This window comes from Cryptotermes secundus, unplaced genomic scaffold (genome assembly GCF_002891405.2).
Source record: "Cryptotermes secundus unplaced genomic scaffold, Csec_1.0 scaffold540, whole genome shotgun sequence".
Lineage (NCBI taxonomy): Eukaryota > Metazoa > Arthropoda > Insecta > Blattodea > Kalotermitidae > Cryptotermes > Cryptotermes secundus.
This window is the reverse complement of record NW_019742447.1, coordinates 1,501,074-1,527,312: the sequence shown is the minus strand read 5'-3', so window position 1 is coordinate 1,527,312 and position 26,239 is coordinate 1,501,074. Positions and strand designations below refer to the sequence as shown.

General features: G+C 34.4%; 1 protein-coding gene across 3 annotated transcripts in view; it reads right to left on the bottom strand.

Moving 5' to 3' along the window:
* Positions 1 to 1,353: 1,353 nt before the first annotated feature.
* Positions 1,354 to 26,239, bottom strand: part of LOC111873203 (calcium/calmodulin-dependent protein kinase type 1) — a 310,803-nt gene continuing 285,917 nt past the window's right edge. For 2 of the 3 annotated variants that reach the window (XM_023867716.2, XM_023867718.2), the window contains one exon: positions 9,964 to 10,130. In XM_023867716.2, coding sequence (XP_023723484.1) covers positions 10,066 to 10,130 — 65 coding nt within the window. In that variant the 3' untranslated portion in view covers positions 9,964 to 10,065. Of the gene's footprint in view, positions 10,131 to 26,239 lie in introns of all 3 variants that reach the window. The other variant, XM_023867717.2, reaches the window with a different exon arrangement.

Genomic DNA, 26,239 nt, shown 5'->3' with positions numbered 1-26,239 from the left:
AGTATTCCATTGAAAGTCAACTAACATGCTGGAGGAACATATAACTGCCATCTTCAGGGTTGAAGAGTAAGCTAAGTAAGAAGCCAGCATGAAGCATGCAGCAAAGCAGTGGTTATCAAATGAAAGAGATGCAAACCGTAAAAAAACTTGTGAGAGTTGATCTTGGCAAAGAATGAAACAGGAGATTCCTTGAACTATTCAAATGTTGAATGTAGACTGACTTAGGAATACGAGTAAATTACATTGATTAAGACTGTATTCTTGTGGGTCGTGACGCTGTCCTTTCTTTTCGGTAGATGCCAACATACTTCTGGGGTGAAGTGTGTAGGTTCGGGAAATGACTCAATTATATAGGCAGGATGCAAAGGAAAATACTACAGACAGGACTTTCATCCAGGACAACGGGAAACATGGATACTATCTGTTACCCAGAACAACTGGAATGCATATAAAGAAGTGAACTGTTATTTTATAATTCATTAAGTCAATTCTACATGAGTTAAGAAAACATGCTATTATGTAGTCAGGTCCTGTTCAGGTTTTAACATTCCTACTCCAAGCCAGCTGCAAGTTCTATGCACCTGACTGGTCAGAGCTCTTCTCCTGACTAATAAAGAATAAGAAAATGGTCCCCTTAAGAAGGAAATGTGAAAGTATAACTAAGCCAGTTTCTGTAACTATAAACTTCAAGGCTGCAAGTTCCTTCAAAACGTTAGTATCCATCTAAATGATTACATGATGTCAAAACCCAGGAGATTACAATCCATACTGTCACATCTGTGAAAACCTCAGAACTTACAAATATTACAATGATGATTACTAAACGCAGAAAGATATGTTTGGGATAATTAGAGACACAACTACAATTAGGGATGTTAATAGATATGACTTCATAAGATTAGTAAAAATTCTTTGGATTTTTTACTTTTTATGACTTTACATATTAAAATTGCACAATCTCATACTATAGGAAAAACATTTCACTTAATAATCTAAATCAAATTTTATAGAAATGTTAATACATCCTACACGATTACATAATAACAGAATGTGTGGTATAAGGAATTATGTTTGTGTTGTTAGACACTTATGCCACAAAAATAGAGGAAGAATAAGTTTTTCATTCTCACTTTCAACTTTAATAATGATATTAGAAATAAATTAACAGAAAACAATGGATGTACAATTTTCAGTTGAGAATTTTTTCACTAATATTTTATGGCATTGAATTACTGATACCAAATCATACCCCAGTAGCATGTCTCCTGTCGCCAGGCTTTAATAGCTTTAAGCACAAAATATTGACAAAATAATTCGACTACAATCAACCAATATTCACAATTTAAGAGAGAATCACAGAAGAGTCAAACTGTTTTTATTAACATTATATACAAGATGAAGAACACACAGCTCTTAAACCCTCACCACTATTAACAAATCAAAATTATTCATGACATTTTAGATAGGCCATGATCAATGGGACACCAGAAGGAATTACTGAATAACATAAAAGCATTATCACTCAAGGATTATGACATTACTGATCTTACACTATGAGGGAAACAACAGTCTCTCAGTCGACATTAAAATATGGCAGCTTCAGAAAGGAGGATTAGGGATTTGCCCTCCTCTTCAGTTGAGAATATTTCCTTTTTGCATGAAGAGCTGATATTCGGAAACCTCTCACATTTTATAAACTACAAATGAAAAATACAGTAATGTAGTAATAGAAGAAATATGCTGTGCAATTCTGAGCTAAATGCTTAAGGAAAATGTATATGTCAAAAGTTGTTTATTATAAGAAGAAATACTTTCTGATGAATTATGACTCCTTTATTTGGAAGTTTTATGACTGACTAATTTGCAGGTAATTAACATTTCTGCATCATTTTCACTGGTTATATAGCATCAAATATGATGGGATGATGATCACCATGTTAAAGATATTCATTAACTGTCCCCTCTAAATACTAGAATTTCTTTTGAAAACAATGTAAAATTAAGTTACATGCTCAAGAGTCTCAAATAATTCATGCCACTCACTCAGCCGCTGGCTTCCCTGTAAGTATGAATGCACCAAATTTCAAAGCAGCAACAGCTTCTCGGTATGCACTTACATAACTAGAGATGAAATATCTGATATGCAATACTATTTCCATAAGGATCCCTAGTATACTTAATACACTGAAAATATGGTATCAAATATAGAGAGAATAGTTTCAAATAATAATTTCTCATGCTGAATTCATTTCTGTTACCCACATTTTGGCATATTTATTTTAAAATACCATATTCATTTCCACAATTACACATAATATGCTAAAGTAAATAACAATCATGATACTGAATGTTGCAGTCAAACTGTTAGCACTCCTCTTTGTATTCAGGGTCCCAGGTTCAAATCTTGAACTGCTGACCAGCTATCCTGAGTGGAGTTTTATATGGTTTTCTTTTTTCCTTCAGGCAAATGTCAGGATAGCGTATTAAAGGAGGCCATACTGCTTCCTTTCACATTTTTTCTAATTCCTTACTCACTAATCCTATCATTTGACATTACATAACCGTAGCAACTGAAAGGATCATTAAATAAGCCAATAATAATAACAACTATGATCATCCTTAATCCTGAAAGAATCAAAATGGAGTATGATAATTTCTTGATATAATATTTAGGATATGCATGTATGACTTAATCTTCCCACTTCCCTAGAAGAGGGAAGATGGGAGAGACATTCTTTTCCTGGTGAGATATGGAGCCCACTGTCTTTGTTTAATCTGTAATAGTTCTACAGCTCATTTATTAACCTTCAGATATTGTAATGGATGATCACATGTGAACTTTAAATGTAATAAGATAAAGGTTAATAAACTTGAAATACTACTCCATATGTATATAGAAGGCTATCCAGAAAATCACTTAAGATTTAGAAGCCTATACATTCTTAACCATCATGCATACTGACAAAAACAAAACAGTAACATGAAGGTTAATTCAAGAAGTTTTGCCAACTGTAAAGCAATGTGTTCCTCTGTTGAAAATCAATTTATGGTATGGCCTAGTTATATGACTTTTCTCCTCTGGAAGTGCCATGATCACTGGAAAAATTTATCTTGAAGTGCTGCAGAAACCCACCTTTCTGCATCTGTAAGAAAACTTAAATTGAAAAATTTTAGCAAGATAAAGTACTAATTCATCAAGCTACATTATTCATGAAGTACTCAATGAGAGATTTCCTTCGCACAGGAATCACTTGGCTTCCTATGATTTGATGACCTTAGACTCTTTATTGGGGGCTTATGTCAAAAGAGTCATGAACACGTCTAGTGAAAAGGTGGCCAACATAGATGAACTAAAAGAATGGGACACTGCAGCTGTGAAAACAAAAGCACCAAAGGTGATGCACGAATGGAAATCAGTCATACCATGAAGGAATACACATTAAAATTTACTAACAAATACTTTCACAGAACCTTCATTTCAGTGTTTCATTCTGTGTAACACACATAGTGATCACAAACATACAGCCTTCCAAAACTCTGAAGTGACTTCTTGAACACACTGAATAATTTGTAAAATTTTCAAATTCTCTTGGTCTTTTCCTTAATTAATTACAATGCTAAGTATAAACCAAAGCATTCCAACTATAATGCACTACACTCCAGACTACTAAGTTTCTGAACTATGTCATCTTCTAATATTCTAAAAAGACCGTACTGTTTTGGAAACTGCATCTGTTTTCTTCCAAATTCAAATATATGAAGAATTTACTCATTTGGATTTAACAGACAGAGCTAACATCTATATATGCACCTGGTATTACATTTTTTCAGCAGGAGAGAAATGGAAAATTTACAATAGAAGATTCCGAAAATACGCACGAAGACCCTATGACTAAGACATAGAATGAAATAAAAAATAAAGCCATCAAACAAAATCAGAAAAACTAAATCCAAAAATACTGATACAGAAGAAAACCTAAATTTTCATGTCTACCTAGCAGTACAGGAAGCCCCAAATGAAAATTATGGATACACATGGAGAGCCTATCAGATCCTGCCATCCTTCCATGTATGTTGCTAACCTCACTCATGCAAAGGCGATATCACAGGGAAGAAATTTCCAAGCTACGCTGGGTGATCAGATGTGTGAAACATATCACACATACCAGTTCCTTATAGTTTCTGTACTTGTCCACCCTTGCACCTGCGAATGGAAACAGATCCTGTATTCCTTTTAGAATATAAGACAGTGGAGAAAGTCAAGAAACTCATTAAGCCCAAGTGTAATTACAGGACTGTATAGTCAATCCTACCAGTCTGACAGTTAATACTTCTGCATACTAATGATTTTTAATACTGATGTTGGCGAACAAAGCTCATTAGTTCATATTGTACAAAATTATGAATAGTCTGTAAGATACAGAACAGGGAAATTTACAGAACTTGTCCACTAAAAAAACATAAGAATATAGTGCTGAGTCAAAACTATGTATCCAGTAATTATGATCATAGTGATTAAACTGCATCTTTCACTGTCTCCAGAAGCAAAGGTTCATGTGATACCCATCCTTACAGTGTGCAATCAGTCCTTAATATGTACTGTAATCATGTTGTCCATGTCCATTACAATTTACAAGCAAAAGCAGCGTTCCCTTTATCATGTTTAAATATTATCAGAGAAAAGAATGATCATGTTGAGGAAGACAAGAGGTTGCTGATCATTAAAGAGTGCATGTTTGACTGCAGCCATACCAGACATACCTGACTCTTAGTATTTGAACTATCTTATCTTGATTTTCATTTCATGTGATATGTTAACTGATACATATTTTTCTGACTCTCATTCATCAATATCACACATCAAGTTCCAACTCACATTTATTTCTAGCTACCAAGAGACACCTGTGCAGATTAGGTTTTTGCTCATGTTCCTAGCCTAAAGGAATGTATTCAAAATAGCTTCTTGCTGAAAATATATTAAAACATTAAACTTTATTTCTTATTCTTTCTTCATTACAACCAACCATGTGCTAAAGCACTTAGGTAGACAGATCTGGTCTTTGCTGTGTCACTATCTGGAATCACTTCCCTTATTGTAGTTACAGTTTGGAATAAGATATTTAAAAGGCACAGCCTTTCAGGACAGTTCAACAAGTGTATCGTTTAAAAATTAAGAACAAGACTACCAATTCTGGTCCAAGAGATGCTGTAAAGTTCATCAGCAGGACCTAGTATCAACTTGGTCCACTGAAACTATTAAATACTTAGCATAACTTATCAAAAACTGTAAGAATAGACTGACTTGATAATTCATGTTGCATACTAAAGTCTTTGCTGGCAGATATGACTAGACAAAAAATACAATCATATTTTAACAAAGTAAATTTACAGAAGAGTATATTTACTTACCTATTAATATCATGGAAATGAGTTATGCCATCACCACATTACAGCATTTAAATTGTTGATTTTAAGCAACTCTTTCATATTTCTTTTGAATTTGCACTCCTTTAAGCATTATGCTCATTCACTCTGCAAATTTTGAAGTACAATATTCAGGCATGCAAACTAGGCCCACAACCATGAAACAGGTCATATTAATAGCACAAATACAATATAGATATGGACTGAAGAACTGAAAGAAGACCACTCAAAGTACAAAAGCATGGAAATATTGTACATGTCAGGGTTGAAGGAAATGTGACAGTTTTAATTTTTATTTTTATGACATGCTGCTGTCCTATTAAGACACACATCAGATCAATTGTCCCAGTGAAAAGTAATACTCCAGCACCCACCAAAGCAATGAATCTCATGTCAGTGACATTAAAAATGCCAAAGTTCAAGAAAAATAGATTATTCTTTTTATGGTCCTACAAGTTACAAATTTTCTCCTTTAATATTAAAAGTATCAAAACTTAAATACGTACACTATTCCTCACTGGGACAGCTGGCATTATATATTTACCAAAGTTCATGAAATCATGTTTCTTGAAACATTACTATTCCCTGTTAAAAGAATATAATTCAAGATTCCTGATAATGTGAAAACGAAGTCATTAATTCAGGTTTCTACATAGTTCATGGCAGATACAAGTTTTTCCTCACACATTTGGAATTGGCATTTACATACAATTCAGAAAACATGCAAAATCTGAAGATCTTACACAGCATACCTGCTGCTGAAAAATCTCAATTTGTTTTAAATTAAATCTTAATTACCGACACTTGCTCCCCAAATAACATGAAAATATAACACCCACAATGTGTAGGAGTCCACCTGTATAACTTGCATGTAAAAATCATACGTATGATGCTGCCTTAAATTCCAGGCCACTGTGAACACTGCAGTCACAGACTGAAATACATACTCTCCTTCAGTTTGATTTCGTATGTGAAAACTTATACATAAATGAACATTGTTAACTAAACTGCATGACTACATTAAAAGTGTAATCATACACGAAATTACTAGAGAACACCTTAAAACCAGCTTAATATTCAGTTTCATGTTTCTGTTACTAATGGCCCAATGATCCGGAGCATCTACCATGCAGGCAGGATGGACAGTAACAGTAGACTACCCGTGTATTAGGAAGAGTTACAGTGTTTGTATTATATTTTCTAAGTATTATGAGAGTATTTTTTTACCAGTTTTCTTAATGAAATGGCTATGTTTTCAGATCATTTGAAGTGGGACATAATATTTTAGGCTATTTCTATGGAATGTCAACTTGAAAAATTAAAGCTCATACCAATGTAACAGAGATCATAGACATTCTCTAAGAAGGCTTCTAATTCAGAATATTCATGTAACTGTCACTCAAATGATGGCAGTCTGTACACTGCAATACCTTCTGGGCCTCAGGGCTTTCTTGGCCAAATCAAGATTTATGACCATTTTATCTTCTTAAAGTTATATGTATGAAGCACAGACTGCTGTCACATGCTACTGTATAGTACACATATTCCTGATATGATTAGTGCTACAGTACTCAAATTTTGTTACAAATCATCAATATCTAGCTCATAAGTAACATCATCGTTGTACTGAAATATGCAAAAAAAAATTATACCAAAAATATGAAAGAGTATGTATTGCACTGAAATATTGAAAATATCAAAACATCGTAATATTATACATCAGACCATTAAAACTAATCAGAGGAAAATAGGAGACAGGAACTGTACATGTCACAAGTCTCAGTATTTTGGGGACACAAATAAATTCAGAAATAATCTGATCAGTAAAAACCAAATCTAAATGTGTATACACATACACATAAACATACTAATAAAAAGCAGATTAGTTGAGCTTACAAATTTGTCATCTAAATTTTGCAGTAATTACTTCAAACTACACGTCTGGAAAGAAAATGTCACCAATAAAATCTTACCAAAATCCACTGAATAAAATGTAATGCTTCCATTTATAGGTATTAAACATTTCAGTTCACTAGCACCATGCTACAGCAGCTGATATTCAACCAGTTAGGAATTTAGCTGATTTTATGAAACTGAAATATTCATCGCCATATTCATCAAAGTATGCTACTGGAGCATTCACAAACTAATTAAATCCACTACTCATACCAACTCCATATTTCTCCAAGATGTGCCATTTTCAACACTATCCTTCCACCTGTGCCCAGGCCCCCCCCCCATGGGGTTTTGTTAATGAAAGAATCTTTTTCTCCTATATGTGCTATATCTTATGCCCATCTAATCTCATTAGATGATGAGTGAATACTGTGAAGCTCTCACAACGTACTTTTTCCATTCCTCTCTTACATGATTCTTATTAAGTCCACATATACTCCTTAAAGACTGAATTTCTTTAATATAAATATAAAAATTCAGTTTGTATCTTGAAGAAAGCACATTATATCTATGTTACAAAAGATCAACCAGTTAATGCTGTTTAGGGAAACAGTTGCTGTTTACTGTGAGAACCATATGAAACATATGAATACATTTTGTGGACAGAATGCAATATTAGTTCAGGTGGTATATACGATACAGAACCACAAGGCTTGGATGGTTAACAGATGGTTCACCTCAATCTTTGTTCTTCTCTTATAGTAAGAGATCACATTTCGCATTCAAATTCCATTAGTGAAGTTACACCTCTATGAAATTTTAACCTCTAGGCTTTAAAGTGGAGTCAGGAAGATAAAAATTCGAAACTCAGTGGTATCATGCATTTCCAGATTTAATCCTACCTTACTTTCATCTTGTATATAAGTCTAGTTTGTTCCTGCTTTTTCCAAGTACTTAAAATCTTCCACATTTTCAAGAGACTTGCTATTAATTCTATTAAAATATTATTCTGTACTAAAACTGAGACATGAACATATACAGTACTTATTATTTTTGGTGTCTGTTTCTAGAAGTACCTTCTCCCCAGCATCTAAATGAGTTTATCACCTAACAAATTAAAACCATGCCAGGTTATGGCCAGTTTCTATACCGTCTGATTCTGCCAGAGTAAATTTTTTAAGAGGGACAGAAGCAGTACTGAATAAATGGAGGAGGAAGAAGTTGCCTTTGAAATTTAACTAGTTAATTTATATCAGTGGTCCTCAAACATCAGATACCTGTATATTCTATAATAAAAGAATATTTCATGTTATGCTTTACTGTCCAGATCTATCAACACATCTTCATACCAGCAACATGGCACAACATACATCTGTGTAATCCAGCATGTCACAAACTGAAAATCAGAGCAAATACTAATTATACTAATATATTACTTGTTACCAAAAATAATGCATTCCACATTTTGGAAACAAGTTATTAAAGCTACAAGAAGAAGAATAGAGATGGTGGTATGAATATAAGTTGTTCGTATCAGGGGTCATTTACATCCATGGAAGCCCACTGATAATTTTCTGTTGGGGGAATATGTTATATTTTTATCACTAATACATATGACAAATGCATTTTCAAGAGAACTCTGTGTTACCAACATTAACAGAAAGAACAGGAATATGAATGTATTATAAGGATGTATAAGGATGCTATGATTATTGATGATGATGATGAGGATGATGATGATGATGATGCTGATGATATGGAATAGCTTAGTAGGACAATACAACAACAATGACAATATAAGAAGTTAAATTTTAACCTAAACTTCTAGGTTTATTTCAGTGGACTGCAGGTGACCAGATTCAACTTGTCAATTATGAATGAAACATACCTTAAAAGCCTAGGCTATAAGTTTCAGAAAACCTAAATTACTATCCTAGATGTTTTGTTATTCCAATATTTCCAATTATTCAACAAATGAGGTACTTTCTATAATTAAATATTTTATAAAATATTTGGCTAGAATATTCAATTACTTTTAACAAACCAAACCAAGACTTTACTCAATTATTGTGTAATATTAACAAAAATAATTATATCAATAATGACATCATATTGTGCACAGCCCCAGATATGATAAGTTCATGGCAGCAGAAATAAAGAGTGTATGTTTTTGCAATATATTACTATTCAGACATGTTATTACTGGCATAACAACATGCTGATAACAAGTACATATCTATATTTCTCTTTATATATGTATATATAATATTCTTTACATATATTTCCATCCAACAAATGGAGAGCAGACTCCGCATAGATTGAAGAGAAGAGCATGGAAGATGTCGCAAATATGATGCTACACAAACCCAGTGAACGTAGGGCAGCCAACCAAATGCAAAACCAACAATGAAAACTGGGAACTCCCATGTCTTGTCCCACCAAAATGTGCTATACAAAGACAAAGGTTCACAAAGCACCAACATGCATCATTTTGAGAACAGATGGGGAAAATGTACAACATTTTAAGGCCTTTAAACAGAGATGTAGTGTCTGACAATAAAGTGGCCTAAAATACACGTAACAAGTGACCATACACTCGCAGCATCTGATGGGGTGGTCGCACACATAAGTAGGCGGTAGGAGGGTAGGCGTTAGTCATTCTGAGGAGGCTGCATCCCATTCAGGTCAGAACCAGGTCTCTGTGGACTTGGACCATTGTCAGCAGGCGTTGGACTGCGACCAGAGCTACTGGTGCTGCTTAGAGCCATCCGTTTCATCTTTTGGACCACTGTAGTTGCAAGGTATGCTTGCTGGAATCAACCACATTATAAACAGTCAGGTATAGCAGATTACAAGTTCTGATTACATCTGATTAATGTATCTGACTTATTAAACATACATGCAGTCTCACTCTAATACATTTGCTTGATATTAGGTATCATGCTACAGCAGTGTTCATAAGGGTAGGACGAGGCTTTCTTTCACTGTTTAATGAACAGCCATCACTAGAGCCGAAGTAAATGTAAATTTCATCTGATGTTATGAAAAGAAAAGAAAACAGTCAAATGGATGAAGAATTAAGATCCAGTGAATTCTCTTCTTAAGCTCATGCTTTTGAAATTTTAAAAGGACTGATATAAATCAGCAGTTTCTCAAATTTAAAAGTTTCTGAGTGATTTAACCAAATTTCTACCGCTATGTGATCCCCAGAATGTTCTTTAAGAGAATCATTGTTATGAGATCAAATATAACTGTTATATTCCAGCATTTGAAACCTGTACTGCTACCAGAATTTTCCACGTAGTTAGCTGTAACAAGTTATAGGCCACTACTGGAGTATGCATATCTGTGCATAAGCTCACCTGTAGCAGAATATTAATAGACTTTATTATTACACTGGGATAATAAATTTTATCATATGGTACTTACAAACATACTACAATATAATAGTTTTGCCATGAATTTGCATCAGTTCACCTTACAAATTAATTCCATTATATAATAAAAAAAAGGGCCTACAACTCTCTTCATAATTGCATGAAATTCATAAGAGACATTTTTCTCTCTAATGCCCACACAACATTAATTCTGAAGAAATGATAAATGATTAACTGCATAATTAGAATCATAAAGAAGCAAGCATCTGACCACACTAGCACAGTGACCAACAATGGTCTAATGTGCCTTCCCAGCATTTATGCCATCAGAAAACCCACATGGTGAGTAAAGTAAATTAGTTTGCTGACTGAGACCTGATGACAGTCATAGGGATTCAACAGATGAGATCCAAAGACATGACATCTGAGTCTCACGAGAGACTTGTGACAGAAAACTGCATGGAAGACCTTTTCATCAGAGTTATGATTAATGTATTAATTACGAACCTGTGATATTACTGTAAAAGTGTTAAAGTCATGTGACAGTAGTCACATAAGTAAAAGATCATTCAGTGCTTCATTGAGAATGAGTATCCCCCCCCCCCAAGAACAATCTTTGTACCACTGACAATTCACTTTTTATGTAAATAGTGGGAGGAAAGTGAATTTTAAGTTTTCACTGATCAATTTTGTGTTTATAGATGAAATCATGTCCTCTGCATGAGAAAATAGCATATGAGGCAATGGTTATTCCTGTGCATAATTCCATGCCATGAAAGGTATATGGAATGTGGAGATAGCGCCCAAAGCTTTCTTTTGTTCAATACTAATGATAGATGGATGCAGTATGCTGCTGTCTTCAAGCCAGGAAAAGAACCATTATCAGATGGGCTCCTGGTCCATTCTAAGCATAATGGTGAAGAGAACATCCTGTGTCCCTGATAGAAATCAAACTCCATTCAATCCCACCATAGTTAGACACATTTTACTGACGCTGCTATCATGGCTCACACACACCATTGTATTACACTTGCAAAAATTTCACCAGCTCAAAGACTCATATCTCTAGGAGGCATACAAATGGAAGTTTGGATGATCAACTACTGTCACACACAATAATATGCAATTTAAGGAAGAAAAAGTAATAAAATCAGATGCCTTAATTAATTTAATTATATTGGATGGATGAAAGAACACAGTTTTCAACTTATGCAGTCACCTTAGTGGTTGTAATGGTGGTGAGTTTTAGGAACATCAGCAACCTAGCTATTTGTGGTTACAGTGTAACTGTATCATCAAACAACAGATGTTAAAATAAACTTGTGACATAACACTATACACAGGACATAAATGATTGTAACTTAAGTAACAATAATTTTCTAATTCTGAATACAAATGTGTGCTGAAGTAAAAAGTCTTATGATCTTAGTATGCATGCACCCCTCAAGTCTGAAACCCAATGGCTAAATTTCATGAATCCCAACATGAGAGTCATAATTCTTTGTAGGCCACCTACATTACCAATGCCATCATCCTTGCCATTCAAATTCAGGCAAAATAATGATGAGCCTTGTAATTTTGAATGACATCAATTTCTACTTTCTTTATTGTACAAATTTACCTCTTACTGCTTGCTATATTTAATTCTAGTTAGGCTAAATTTTACACAAAATATGCAATAAGAAAATATATTTTGATTTAAACATATGATTGGTTATAAAGAAGCAGATTGAAACATTTTATAGTTTCATATCTATACTTGCATAAATTTAAAACTGCTAGCACCCCAATCCCCTTCTATCTCTGGTGTGTACTTTCTTCAGTTCTGTTTCTCTTTAAAGCTGCCATAAGAAGCATAACAAAGAACTCTCTCTCTCTTTCTCATCATTATGAAGATAAGTGCTGAACTGAAATTGTATGCTATAAACTGACAATTATTTTCATTTGTTTCATTCTGGTCCATCATACTAACAAATTACAAAGACAAAACAACTCCATCCAGTGTGACTATTGAAGTGTTTACTACTTGAAAACTTAATACCCTTACATGTTTCGGTCCCTATAGACCATCATCAGAGGGACATCTACACTTTTTGGAAACTACTATCACAATGGATGTTTTGAGTGTTAAAATACGTATACGTGGTGCGTTCCATATATAATGCCTACTATCTTTTTGTGTTAATATGTAAAGTCTGAGCTGGATGTTGGTGGTGTTGTAGTAAAAGTTGAACCTTCCTGCCAATCTACTGTTAGTTTGGTTGTCGTGCANACTCCTCACAATGAACAGCGCCTCATCCGAACAGATCAGCAGATAATGACCAGGGACTGTCAATTCTGAATGCTACAAGACGACACTGACTAAGCTGAAAGCCCGTATTTCCCGAGTCAGGCCAGAGACAGGCAGGCAGACAACCTTTCGCTTGCAACACGATAACGCTAGACCCCATACCAGTTTGGCAACCACCACGCACATTGCAAAGTTTGGCTGGACTGTCCTACCACATCCACCTTATAGCCTCGATTTAGCACCTTCAGACTTCCATCTCTTTGGGCCTATGAAAGACGGACTACGTGGGCAACATTTTCCAGACAACGATGCTGTCATTGCAGCTGTAAGAAAGTGGCTAGCCTCTGCTGGTGCAGACTTCTATGGGCGGGGCATACAGGCTCTTGTTCATCGATGGCAAAAGTGCATAACGAATGATGGTGATAACGTGGAAAAATAGCTGTAAGTAGCTGAAATCTTGCTCTATTTAACTGCATTATTATGATTTCTGTATCTGTTGTAGTTTTCTTTAAAAAAAATAGGAGGCATTATATACGGAACACCCTTAGTACATAACAATGTTTGTAATGCACAATATATACAAAATCCAACTCTTCCACAACTAGAGCAGCTTTCTTGGTATATTAAAGTTTTTAAAACTTTGTTATTTAAGCTGAAATTTATAAACCAAGTAGGTTCATGTCCCTTCTCCTATCATTTTTCTTCATTGGGGCTGAACTTGTGCCGCCTGTCTATCTTGAGAAGCAGATTCTTGGTTTCATCCTGTGTTTGTTCATGACATGCTGTGTTGTAAAAACACCATGTATGTATTTTAACACTCAAACCTTCCATTGTGATAGTAGTTTCCAAAAAGTATAGATGTCCCTCTGATGATGGTCTATAGGGACCGAAACATGTAAGGGTATTAAGTTTTCAAGTAGTAAAAACTTCAATAGTCACACTGGGTGGAGTTGTTTTGTCTTTGTGACAATTATTTACTGACTACTCAATGCCTAAATTGCTTTGCCTAAATATTTTTAAAACATATATAGTTCTATGATTTTAGGAAAAATTGTAGCAAGTACAATATTATGTGACATTACACTCTGTAAAAGTCTTACATGTCCATGAGAAAAAGTTTCCTTGCACTAACTAGCCTACACAAAATAGTTCATAAGAGTAAAATGAAATAATATCAAATTTTATGCAGGGAGCTTTATGCTGAGAATTCTTCTTCATGAGAACAAAGATCCATACAATAACATTTTCCCATTTCATGAGTAACAAGTGGCTACTTCTTTATCTATTTTGTTAATCTTAGGTTAATGGTGAAGAATCATAATATGATGGGACTGGATGAAGATGAAGATCTAAAAACCATTCCAGAATTTTCATTTAACAAGAAAGCTCAAAAAAGTGAATCTTGAACTTTATGCATAAGGTGTAGTTTGAAGCAGACTGTACTGAAATGAGACTGCATCCACGCATTAAACACAACATGGTTATTTTCTACCATGCCATTTACACCAAGACTTGTTCTACACACAGCTCAACAGCAGTGCTGCAGATGTGTGCCATGCCCTACATACCTAATGTGCTATGTGCAGTTCTAAATTATCCATATATTTTATTCTTGTAGGCTGAGCCGATCGATTACAGGAAAATGATTAGACACACACACATATTTATTTATGCATCAACATAATATATAACTTATTATTAGACTATTTATTAACCATGTACTTCTCCCCAGAATGTCATCAACATTCTTACAAATAATGTACAATCTGATTGCTGATCTGATACGGTTTTTTGCGTGTTTGATGTAATCTTTTGTCTTGACTTTTATGCAGCCTTTCGTTTTGATAAGCATGATTTATATATATTGTTTGCCTGTATAATTGCCTGTATATGTTTTTTGCTGATAGTATTGTGAAATGACGAGTCCTGTATCAATGTATTTTGGTTTATGGGAAAATTAAATAAAGAAAGAAAGAAGGAAAGATAATTGGTCATAAGTGTGTAAATTTACAATGCATTTAATTCAGTTAATTTAGATAATTTAAATGAAATTGTATTAATTTTAAGTTTTATAATAACATTATTTTTAAATTATGTTTATTAATTAAAATTGTATTACGTTTTTTATTCTTTATTTTATTGTCTATGCTAATTGACTAATGTATGTGATTTTAATTATGTAACTCATGTAATTTATTATATGTATTTGGACACATCTATTATCAAAGGGACTATTTCCACATCCTAGGTTTTTTACCTGTATGGATATATGGAAAATAAAGGAAATGAATAAATGAATGAATGAATGAATGAATGAATAAATGAATAAATGAACATATTCACCACAGTATGAACTTAAACAAAATATTTCTGGCTATGTGACACAGATAGAGGATTCATGATTAGGATAAAGTATTTTGGTCCGCCACTCTGGCAGACTTCCATCGATATATCAACTTATTCAGCAGTGCTGAAGCTTATATCAATCTCTGCTTTATGCATATGATCACAATGGAGCTTTAGTACTTTCAGAATAAAAAATATTTTATGCCAACTTAAAACAGACTGTTAAAAATGTGAGAAATAAGAACATTCTAAACACATAAGTGCCAACTTGCTTATTTTCTGTCATTCATTAGATTCTTAAACAATACACATTTATAGCAATACCACATGTAAAGTGTAGGACCTGGGAGAAAGTAAGGCATGGCCTCTTTAAGGAATTTTCCTGGTGTTTCCTGGGGGTAATGAAGAAAAAGAGTAAATCCTTGAAAAACCTCATACAGTATAGATAGTTCTATTGGTGAAATGTGAACAGGTATGAGTGATCATAGTTTGATCTGTGGTATTAAGATCTGGGAGGAATGGAATAAAGCCAATAATCATTTCATGGACAAAGAAGCACTGTGACAAGTTTTCTCAGAGCACTTTGGTTTCCCCTGCCAACTATCATTCCACCAACTGCTCCATATTCATTAACTGTCCTACCATCAACACTATACAGTCTCGAGCAGCATCAGTTAATAACAAAAAAAAAATATATATATATTTTAGCATGTGTATAACAATTTTCCTCATAGCTCTACATTCTGCAATTTGTGTCATGCACACCTCATTTAGAGCTGTGCCTTGACATCTACTGTAACAATACATATTAATAATTCTCTTACAATCAACATTTCACTTAAAAGATCTAGTTCCAGTGAAACTCAGTATAAAGCATTCTCTTTATATGATTATTCAAAGAATAATTAGTACCAATTACTACTCAGTTTACAATCTACTTAATGGGAAATGTGAGTAGCTGCCTTTTGACTAGTCTGAGTCCTTACAGCTCTGCGCAAAACTAATGTAAGCATTCCCAAACATAATTAACAATAAAAGCTTTGCTTATAGCTACCCATGCACTCAGAGTTGGATGAATGGACGGGCAGATGGACAGACAGAAGGATGGATGGATCGTAGATAATATAAAAATGCTGTACCAACTGCAGCAGTTATTTAGGTCAAATGACGTTAGATGAAAATCATGCTTGATGAACATGCTGCAGAAGCATTTGCTGCCTATTTCAAAGGACTATCCTGGAATTCACCTGGACAGTCTCGAAAAAATCATTAAAAAACTTCAGTCAGAATGGTCAAAGCCCTCTGAGGCTGGAACTAAATATTAATGCTTAGTACTCAGAAGTGAGTACAGCTTAACTTTATCCCAGCACTACCTGCTCTGCCATGCCTGTATAATAACATGAACTTTGTATATACACATATATTTCACATAGTTATTTATAGACTACAGTGGAACCTCGCTTAACGAGCATAATTCGTTCCAGAATCTTACTCGTAATACAAAACACTCGTTAAGTGAAACAATTTTTCCCATATAAATTAATGTAATTTAAGATAATGCATTCCATTCCAAAAAAAAATACTCAACAAATTTTATGTTTAACGTTTATTCAAAGAAAATTATATATACATTATTAAGGATCATGAATCATCTTCATCTTTTCTTCTATGCGGAATGAACCAACCTGGAATGCGAATTCGATTTGCAGAAAAAAAAAATCGAAATAATTAGTTTATTAAATTTGTAGTGCGCATAGCCACTGCCTTATTGGGGCAATGCTTCTCAGTGTACGATGCAACAGTTTCCCATGCTTTCAGCATTTCTCTATTGCGCCAGACGATTGTTGCTTTGCTGTTACCTCCTCATCCTCCTTCTCCTCCTCCTCCTCCCCTGACAAACTCTCCTCCACAACTTCTCACTGTGAAACACAATGCAATTCCAAATCGTGCAAATCGTTGATGTAGACCGATTGTATGTGCGTGCTGGATCAGCCATGCTCACACCTCGTTCTCGCTTTTCAATGATTTTACGTGTCATTTCTACGGTTATTTTTATTCTCTTAGGGCTGTCTTTTTGCGGCTTTCCTTCGGGGACATTTTTGCAAGGGTTATTAAACTTTGCACAAAAAAAATCACAAATAATATGTCTGAACACAAGTTTGGAAATATGTGTGATCACAAGCGACACTAAGATGCTAGTGGAACGAGTGCTAAACAGAGACTGATGTAGCAAGCGCACAATCCGGGCCTTCCCCTCTAGTCACTCGTTATGCGAAACGTCGCTCGTTAAGAGAGTCATTTTTTTGCTTATAATTTGTTTTGCTCGTTATGCGAATTACTCGTCATGAGAGGTGCTCGTTAAGCGAGCTTCCACTGTGTTTGAAAAGGGAATACCCCTTTTTCAATGCACATAATAAATTCTCACTATAATGAAAACGTGCCAAGCCACATATTTTCAAGATTACTTATAATCAAACATTAACACTTTGGTTTCCTCTATTCCATTATGCATTCCTTTCTCAATTTATAATTTGTATATATGTTTAAACAGTGATGTTCACATTAACAAATATATGCATGCATGCACATGTATTGGGCTTATATATTTATCTTCCTTTCCTATTAGGAATTATATATCTAAGTATTATCTCAGGCTATTGTATCTATAATTAGTACCTTTAAATTAATGGGAAATCTATTTTTTGATAAACAGTTGTCAAGAAATATACACCTTTATTTGAACCAGAGGGTTGTGTACTCCACAGATTAACCTATAGCCAAATAAACAGGAAATTTCCTGAAGTCACAAAATTGTAACCTTTACTGCATAAAATGCATAAAATATCTAAAATTTCTGATGGACTAAGATGTGCATATGTATTATGTTTATACATATAACATACACATGTTTTTTAAACTCGACCAAACTAGGCTTCAGCATCATGATTCTGAATATGCTTTCAATAACAATCTGCAGTTAAGATTTCAATAGGTTGTACTTACTGTCAGGTCCTAAACTTAATTTACATGTTTCTTTGTCTAGTAACGGGAGGTTTCAACATAACACCTTAAGATTCTACATCAACAGTCATCAATAATGTCACTCTTGGTTCTGCAAATTGAGGTTAGTGCCCCATGATGCAACAAACTCTAACGCAATATTTAGACCTGCACCCAATTATATGTTAACATATTAAGGATCATTTTTAGGCTGTCCTTGTAAAAAGTCGTGGAGGCCTGTAGAGTTGTGAGACATTGAGGCTCCTACATTTTCTAGACAATTGGCTCATAGATAGTGGTGAGGTTGGTCAGCTATATGCACCAGCCACCCTTTACTCCAGGAAGATTCCTGGTACTCATCTTTGTTAGAGGCTGAGCCATATGGTGTACTAAGGATCATTAGTTGCCCTATACTCCAGTATGTGCATTAGTTCAACAGTTCTGTGTGTATGTGTTAAGAACTCTTTCTCTTCAGAGTACAGAAGCATGAGGTGAGATGGGAACATCAATGTGTTGCTTCTTTCTTCGCATTACTGTTAGATCTGTCTATATCTTAGCATTTATTCAATACCAGAATTATCTTCATTTGTATAATTCACTTATAACTAAAGTTTAAAATAACATCCCTTTGAAGTTATTAGTCCACATTTGAATACAAGGTTACAGGTCACAGATACACACTTTTGTACAAAACCAAAATAGATCAATCATAACTTTTAGTCTGATTTCAAGTTACAAAGATTTCTTAATAACCTCTCTACTACAGCATTTCTCACCAAGAACAGAACAGAATAAACATATACTTCTACCATAATAAGAGTATATTTTTCTTGTTCACAAAACAACTGAATATAAAGTTTACTCCTCCAGGATAAGGCAAAATAGTTAAGAAGGATTTACATTGCCCTACAATAATTTGTTTTTAAAAAAAATCACAGATTGGAGTTTGAGCACGTTTCCTGCAAGTTAGGCTCAAAGTTAATTTGAAAATATATTTTGCCTTAAAAAAAGAAACAAAGCTTTGTATTGTTAGAATACTGTAATTTATATTACCAGCAAAAAAATACTGCAGCTTCTTCACAAATGTTAAGGAAGGAAAATAATAATTATCTTACAGCAAAGCAAGTAAAGACAAGAGGCAAAGTACAATATTGTACTTACTGATTCATTCAAAGCGTACAGTTTCTCTGTAAAGGTACTGTACTTGAAGTGGTTTTATACAAAATATGTACACACTTCACAGGGCTGCAACAAATCTTGTGGCATGTTAAATTCTATTTGTGAAAATTATTTTTCAAAAGTACAGTGGCACAGTTCAAATATTTTGGAACAATGATAACAAATCAAAATCTGATTCAGTAGGAAATTAAGAGGAGGCTGAACTCAGGTAATGCTTGCTACCATTCAGTCCAGAACCTTTCACCTTCTTGTCTGCTGTCCAAAAAGATAAAAATTAGAATATGCAAAACTATATATGATGTAACTCCGTCCTAAGTGCCAACTACATTTATACATCTTTCGTTTTGTTCTTCTTTATACACTACATGTTTCGGCCCCAAACGGCCATCATCAGGTGTATACACTCACGTATCTGTTACACTGCACTTATTTACAACATTTAAAATTTAAAAACATAGGTCTTCCTGATTAGCACTTATAAAATCTTCGGTTCTAATTTGAAATCCTTTAAAAATTTGTTCTCTAAATTTTAAATTTTAAAAATGTCAGGGTTACTCGCCCTATGTCTATAGTGCTGCAGCGCCTTCTTCTTGTTTCTAGTATTGTATAGGTGTTATTCTGTGTAGTCTTCTTGTGTGAGTGCCACAGATAAGCAGTGGCACTCACACAAGGGGCCGGCAGGGGCCGAAACATGTAGGTATAAAGAAGAACAAAACGAAAGACCTATAAATATAGTTTGCACTTAGGATGGAGTTACATCATATATCGTATAAAGTGCACAGGATGCTTAATATTGTAATACAAAACTATAATTTTGCCTGTGGTTCTGTATGGGTGTGAAACTTGGTCTCTGACATTAAGGGAGGAACATAGACTGAGAGTGTTTGAGAACAGGGTGTTGAGGAGAATACTTGGACCGAAGAAAGATTAAGTGACAGGACATTAGAAAACTGCATAATGAGGAGCTTCATAACTGTACTCTTCTCCAAGTATAATTAGAATGATCAAGTCAAGGAGGATGAGATGGTCAAGGCATGTAGCACGAATGGGGGAGGCGAGGAATGCATATAGGATATTGGTGGGAAAGCCAGAAGGAAAGAGACCACTGGGAAGACCAAGGCGTAGGTGGGTGGACAATATTAAAATGGATCTTAGAGAGATAAGATGGGATGGTATGGATTGGATTGATCTGGATCAGGATAGAGACCAGTGGATGGCTCTTTTGAACACAGTAATGAGCCTTCAGGTTCCATAAAATGCTGGGAAATTCTTGAGTGGCTGCACAATTGGCGGCTTCTCAAGAAGGGCTCAGCTCCATAGGTGAGTGAGTACATGATTCGGACTAAGTAAATGCAATTTCTTTATCACCTACACCATTTGCAGGCTGAAAAATGTTTCCAAAATTATATACGTATTTTGAGTATTGTATATAATTCTAGAAAGCTGGTAGAGGGTCAGTCTGTTTTGTTACGTATTATAACCTGTTCATGTGTGAGGCATAACCCAGCTATGATTTGTTTTGTGCAGATAATTTTTCAGACTAATTTGTAGACCATTTTTCTTTCTTAAAGAACAAACAGCAGACTTATGATGCCATCATACTCTTCTGTGACTGTGTGTACTTTCAAATTTTGGAAGAGGAAAAAGAAGATAACAAATTTTTATTAAAAAAAGTACAAACTTCAGCCACTGGAGGCTACCCAAACCTTGCTCTTGTAACATCCTAGAGCGAATATTAACAATGTCACAGATGCACAAATCTGTGAAAAGTGACAGTAGAGGCACTAATGCAGGTTTCTGAAACAATATATTATAACTTTTGTTAAGCTAACTTGTCTTTTGTAGAATGTAGCCCAACAATAAGGTTATTGTGTATTGTATTGTATTGTATTGTATTGTATTGTATTGTATTGTGTGAATACTTTCCTTTAGCTATCAGTGTCACAGCAGTAATTAACTGAAAACCAGAGCTAGTAATATGGAATTTTGCACTGTATTTTCATTCCTACAAATAATGTATAATATACTGTTTACACAGGAGCACATGGTAGCATAGTTGGTTGAGGCACTTTGCGGGGATGGAGGTCAGTGCAATAGGAAAGCAGGCTTAATCAGTTCTATATACTGAGACAAACTCCATCTTAAGTGCAACAATTTAATTGTAGTTCTTCCTTCTTTCCTTTCTCCACACTACATGTTTCGGCCCTAAATGGCCATCATCAGGTGTATATTCTTACGTAGCTGCTACGCTGCCTGTAGTTTAAAATTTAAAACACCAGTCTTTTCAATTTTATGTATGTATAAAATCTTTGTTAACCTACACATGTCAATTTTATTTCCAAAATTGGCACTTTTTAAAACTTCAATTTAAAATTAAAATGTCTTTAAATGTAGTGTGGAGGAAGGAAAGAAGGAAGAACTACAATTAAATTGTTGCACTTAAGACGGAGTTTGTCTCATATATTGTGTGAGTGTAACAGGATGCTTAAATATAATATTTTTCAGTTCTCTTTGAACTTATTTTTACATTTTATACATTCACCCCCATCCATTTCTGTAGAGAAATATCTTATAATATCATCTACCAGGTAATAAATTGCACAGAATCATACAATTTACAGTATCATCCTTCACAGAAAAATGACAGATGTCCACAATTTATTGGTAAAGACTTATCACATACATTAAGCCTGACACTTACTCTGTATTTGAATTGGATAAAATCTGGAAAGACTTTAAAAGCACTTGGGGGGGGGGATCAGCACCAACTTACATGTGTGTGCAAGCACACACGCATGGGGAGACATTTCTACACTCTTGACATTGTCATACTCTATCCTGTAATGGTAGTAAGAAGGGAGCATATATGTTACCTGCAGAACATTCAGTAAATAAACCATGAAAAGGGTTCTCAAAATATATGACAGCCATTCAGCAATAATTTTGTCTAAATTATATTTTTTGAAATATTCAATGCTAAATGCTGAATATTGTAAATTCATAGCAGTTATGTTATCTGAAAGGAATATCTCCAATTAATTTACCTCAGGAAACATTTCAGTAATCCCAGACATTCAAACAGCAGAACATGCTTACCAGAAAGCAAAATGTAGGAAATATAAAACACACACAAAAAATTAAATATAACAGGCAACTGATGATAAAACAGGAACTTTCATATTAAAGATTGTTGTTAAATTATAACCAGATGTACCATTTGATAAGCATTTATATCACAACACTTTAGTAAATGTAAAAATAAAGTTTTCCTTGTGATTAATTAACTAAGCATCGTGACATGATAACATATGGGGGTGTGGAAGTACAGTTCCATTGTTCTTGACTTTGGCACTAGTTGGAGGAGTGAGATCAGCGTCATTCCCCTGTCACTTTACTCTCAGCAAAAGTGTACCTAGTACCCACTGTACAGGAGGCTGGGTGGGCACAAGAGCCAGTCTAGACACTATGGAGAAGAGAACAATCTCGTTCCCCTGCCAGGAATTGTACCACAATTAATCAGCCATTCAGGCCATGCCCTGTTGCTATACCAAGTGAGTTATCTCAGCTACCAACTAGCAAATGAATATTTAAAAATACTGAAATTTCATCAGGTTTTAGAAAACATGATCACATCTGAATCAGTGTGATTTCAAGCAATTCAGTCAACTTTTTTCCTGATTTTTCACCATTAAAATTTAGAGAGTGCAATAAATAACATTATATTGCATGAAATCATTGGAACATGTTTGCTCATCATCTGTGTTTAAAGTTAAATCAACTGCTAAGGACAATTTTATGAAAATTATCTGTTTAGTCTTGAAGTTGTTGTGGTCTACATACTGCTAATTACTGAATCTCTTTATTAGAATTATGTCACTGGTGTGCCTGTATAGAGTGCTGGAGAGGTTTAATAACTTTGCTTGCATATTCTTTAGAAAGTACGTGGAGAAAAGGCTATTTTTTAAATTTAAGTTTTGTTATCTACTGGGTTAAATGAAGCAAATCCTTGCATGAAATGAGTATACTCAGATTAATAACTAGCAGATCCAAAAATTTACTTCACTTGTTTGCTCAGAATAATAATTTTGCATAAAATTTTCAACCTCGGTTAACTCAGGATATCAACAAAACTGATTAAGGCGAGACATTAGCCCGTCACAAGAAAATACAAGCAAATTTTCTTCTGTATAAATATGAATTACACTAGAAAATAACGCAAAACTCTGCTCCTGTGTATGTATACGATTTTTGTAAGAAGAAATTCACCTCTGACAAAAACACAGTATGAATCCTATTAATTTGCAATTAAGTATTTACAGCATGCACACCTCATGCAGCACACGCACACCATAAACTAACGCAGGCCACCACTGTCAGAAAACTACTATCCTCAGATAAAAACTTGATTTTCTATATCCTAATCTTCATGGTGCACAGGATTATTTATATCTACTCAAAAAATCTCCAGCACTTTCAATTTAACATATCTACTGATACAGCATTAGTTGCCAACACATATTGCATGATCAACATGTGGTCATATAACATTTTCCACTGGAAGCAACATTTATTACTACAATAATGAGGGAAGGCACAGAGACAAACAATAAAAGCTGAATCTGGATGTGGGCCTCCCTGTGTTTATACTTTAACGAGATAAACTGATCTTTAATATTATTATGAAAAAAGTGCAAACAAATGTGGAATGTATTTAAAAGTGGCAAAAACAATTATTTTATAATAGTACTGGTTATAGTATTCAATATTCTACAGAAATGAAGTAAAATTGCATAGTGTGACGTGGACAACGCAATGCTCGTTAAACACCCCCTCCCCTTCAGTGACGTAACAGGGGAAACCGCGGTTGCTATGCAGCAATCAACAACTCTCGGCAGCGTTGCCCAACAACGCCTTTGTAAACATGGCGTCACGCAACAAGGGAGCCCGCGCTGTGACTGTTGCTAGGCAATCGGTAAACACGACGTCACACAACAGTGAAAGCTATCACGTAACTGTTTTCTGTGTTGTCCGTGCTGAGGCTAAATAAGGAGCAGTGAACACTATTCAGTAGTGAGTATTGAGCCAGTTACGAGTTACAAGCAGTTGAAATATAGATGCCACCAGAGACAGTTGAATGGATTCGCCAAGATGCAGCTGAACAGCAATTGAGATAGTGAATTGTATAAGATTAAGATTGTATAACTGTGAATTGTATAAGTGTGGAGTGAATGTGCAATAAATTCGCTATATTCAACAGGGCGTGAAGCTATTTGTCGGGTTATACACCCAACACGCGACAATATTTTCATTTTCATTAGTAAAAGAATTGTGGACTGGGCCTTTCAGAATGTTGGAAAATAGAACAAATTTCACATATACTCCTTGACAACAAAGACATATATATTATTTTTTGGAATAGAATTTCATTCCTTTTTGAAATAATACCCTGAAGATGAAGGCAGTAGATTCCTCTGAACTGTTCCTGCCTATCCGTGACACAGTGTCACTCCACATATCTTAATATGATTTATTCAATAAAGCTGAAAAACTCTAGAACATAACTGCAAAATTTTACAAGACTGCCGCACCAAAACACAAATGCAATCAGAATAATTAAAGATAATCACAATTACTTTTACAGTAACTACTCAATGAACCTCAACTTTATTCAATCTTAAATTTCAAGAACAAATGTCTAAATAAAAACAAAATGTCTAAGAATGATCTATATGGCCCTCAAAATTAATATAACCAAGCTTGATGACACAGAACAATGAAGCTTGCAATACTGGTTTGATAAAAGTTTCATGGTTTTAGTATAACCCAAAAGGGATGTTTACACACTTCCACACAACATACAAATATCCTGTTCACATCTAGGTGTCACTATCAGAACTAGATATGTTAATTTCTCCTGAAAATCTTACAAGATGCTAACTTGTTTACGTAATGTTTTTTGTGCAGTACCATATAAGCTGGAGACTCTTTGTGGAAAAGTCTGGCTCACATTCTCTGAGAAATAAATTTAAGTCAAATGAAGCTCTTGTTTTGGCACTGTGTATGGAACACTGAGAAACAGATTAACTTGAATTATTTTGCAATTCAGCATTTAAAATATTTTTATAAGCAATATCCTGAACAGGAACACCTTTTAATTAACAAATAAATAATAAAAGTGTAATAAGGATAAGTAGAAGTTTTGCCTTTACATATTTCTGCCATTATTGGTCACCATCAGATGGCACAGCCAATACTACAATCCAGTGAATTACATGGTAGTGCACAGGATTACACACATCATCACTATACAGATGGACATATGGCCCACAGTACAGTAGTTGATAAAATACTCTACAACTGACAGCAGAAATGAAGGCCATTACAGTTTTCTGTATGCTCAGCAAGCCTTTGAAACTTATTTTTGTTGATTTTCTTTGTATCGTGCTTACATATCACTTAACAGCCGTATTTGATGAGAAGAAACTTTTTATTATAATACAAACAAAAACAAATGAATATAGATCACTATTACCAACATGAACATTTTTACATTACTACATTCTCAACATTCCTCCTTAATTTAAAAATGTTATAAACACATTTCTCATTTTCCTCCTTAATTTCAAAATGTTATCAACATTATTAGCTGTTTTACAAAGTTAAATTGAATAACACTTAGTAATTCTGGTCTTCAGATTACAAAATTAGTACATGTAATTAAAATTTT